The sequence below is a fragment of the Sceloporus undulatus genome, chromosome 9 (assembly GCF_019175285.1).
Source record: "Sceloporus undulatus isolate JIND9_A2432 ecotype Alabama chromosome 9, SceUnd_v1.1, whole genome shotgun sequence".
In the NCBI taxonomy this organism is placed as follows: domain Eukaryota; kingdom Metazoa; phylum Chordata; class Lepidosauria; order Squamata; family Phrynosomatidae; genus Sceloporus; species Sceloporus undulatus.
Window position 1 is genome coordinate 36,973,870 of NC_056530.1, and position 1,616 is coordinate 36,975,485.

The 1,616-nt window shown below is 43.6% G+C and overlaps 1 protein-coding gene across 1 annotated transcript in view; it reads right to left on the reverse strand.

The window, feature by feature from the left end:
- Positions 1–899: 899 nt before the first annotated feature.
- The window catches only part of LOC121915920 (protein S100-A9-like), a 6,308-nt gene continuing 5,591 nt past the window's right edge, over positions 900–1,616 (reverse strand). The window contains exon 3 of the mRNA XM_042440570.1: positions 900–1,319. Within this exon, the coding sequence (XP_042296504.1) occupies positions 1,062–1,319 (258 nt within the window). The 3' untranslated portion in view covers positions 900–1,061. The remainder of the gene's footprint in view (positions 1,320–1,616) is intronic.

Below are 1,616 nucleotides of genomic sequence, written 5' to 3' on the forward strand. Positions count from 1 at the left end.
AGATGGCCAACAGAGTTGTGTTTTAACTTGTATTGTAGCACCATCGTGTGGAAATACAAAGCAACAACCGTCCTCCCAAAAACATATCCATATTGGCAATACTGCAAAATATAAGTGCAACCAAAATAACATAGAATAAAATCCATGAAACAGGGATACCTTTTTGGACCAACCGTACCGTCGGCCCTCTTTATCCACGGATATTTTATCCACGGATTCAAGCATCCACGGCTTGAATCCCAAACAGCAAACCTTGATCCCCCCCCCATTTTATATAAGGGACACCATTTGGCTCTGCCATTGCATTTAATGGGACTCGAGCGTCCATGGATTTTGTTATCCATGGAGAATCTTGGAACCAAACCCCAGCGGATAACAAAGCCCCACTATACTAAACTTACCCCACAACTAGTTTGTCTTGACTTGGGACTTTATCACACATGGCTTTTGAATTGGCCTAAAAGTTCAATAATAGCCTAAAGGTCAGATACTGTAATTGTGCCTTTGGTGACACCTATCACACAATCCCATCTTCCTCTCATCGCTGCCTTCTATCCTCATAGGGTACGGTTTCCAGACCCTTCACCATTTTAGTTGCCCTCCTTTGGATACATGGCTCCAGTTTCTCAACATCCTTTTTGAATTCTTAGGCCCAGAACTGGACACAATATTCCTGGTGGGGCCTGACCAAAGCAGAATAGAGTGGCACTATTATTTCCCTTGATCTAGACACTATACTTCTATTGATACAGCCTAAAATTGTATTGGTCTTTTTAGCTGCTGCATCATACTGTTGAGTCATGTTCAACCTGTGGTCTACTAGGACTCCTAGATCCCTTTCCCATGTCATCTTCTGTCCAAGGAGCCTGTCCCAAAGAAGCAAGAGAAATACAAGAGAGTTCTTTCAGGGAAGTATTTTATTGCTTTATGCATGAGTAAAGCAGTCAGTTAAATTCACTGCCTTTGAAACACCATTGACAGTATGATTTAATTTTTTTTTGTTGGTATGCGACTGATACTGCAATGCCTGGATTTGATAGGAACCATGACCAAAGGGAGACTTAGTGCCCATGCCCAGGTCCGTGTCCATGGCCATCATCAGAGCTGTGGCTGTGGCCGTGGCCATGGCCACCATCAGGGCTGTGGCTGTGGCCGTGGCCATGGCCATGTCCCTCGCTCAGGTCATGGGATCTTTTGTGAGCCTCTATAAGGGCAGCCCCCACCACAACCATGAATTCTGTGAATTTGAGTTTTCCATCCTTGTTCTTGTCTGCTTTCTGGAACAACTGTTTGATGTAAGCATTCTCAGTGACATTGGGCTGTGGAAAGACAAGAAAAAAAAAACAAAGAAATATGAACAAAAGGAACACAAGGAGGATGTAACTGAGTCATGAGGAGCTCTTGAGGAGCTAAAGGGTTTTTTGATATCCTTAGAACTTAGGCCTAGGGCATGTTGAATTCATCCACCCACTAGCAACTAGAATGGGAATCTAGGGCAATCCGAAACCCTTGTAACACCTAGACCATCCCACCTGAAGAAGAAGTTTGGCTAAAAGCATTATGTTCCTGAAACCCTCTACCACTTAGAAACTAGAGTTGAAATCTGGAGGAAATCA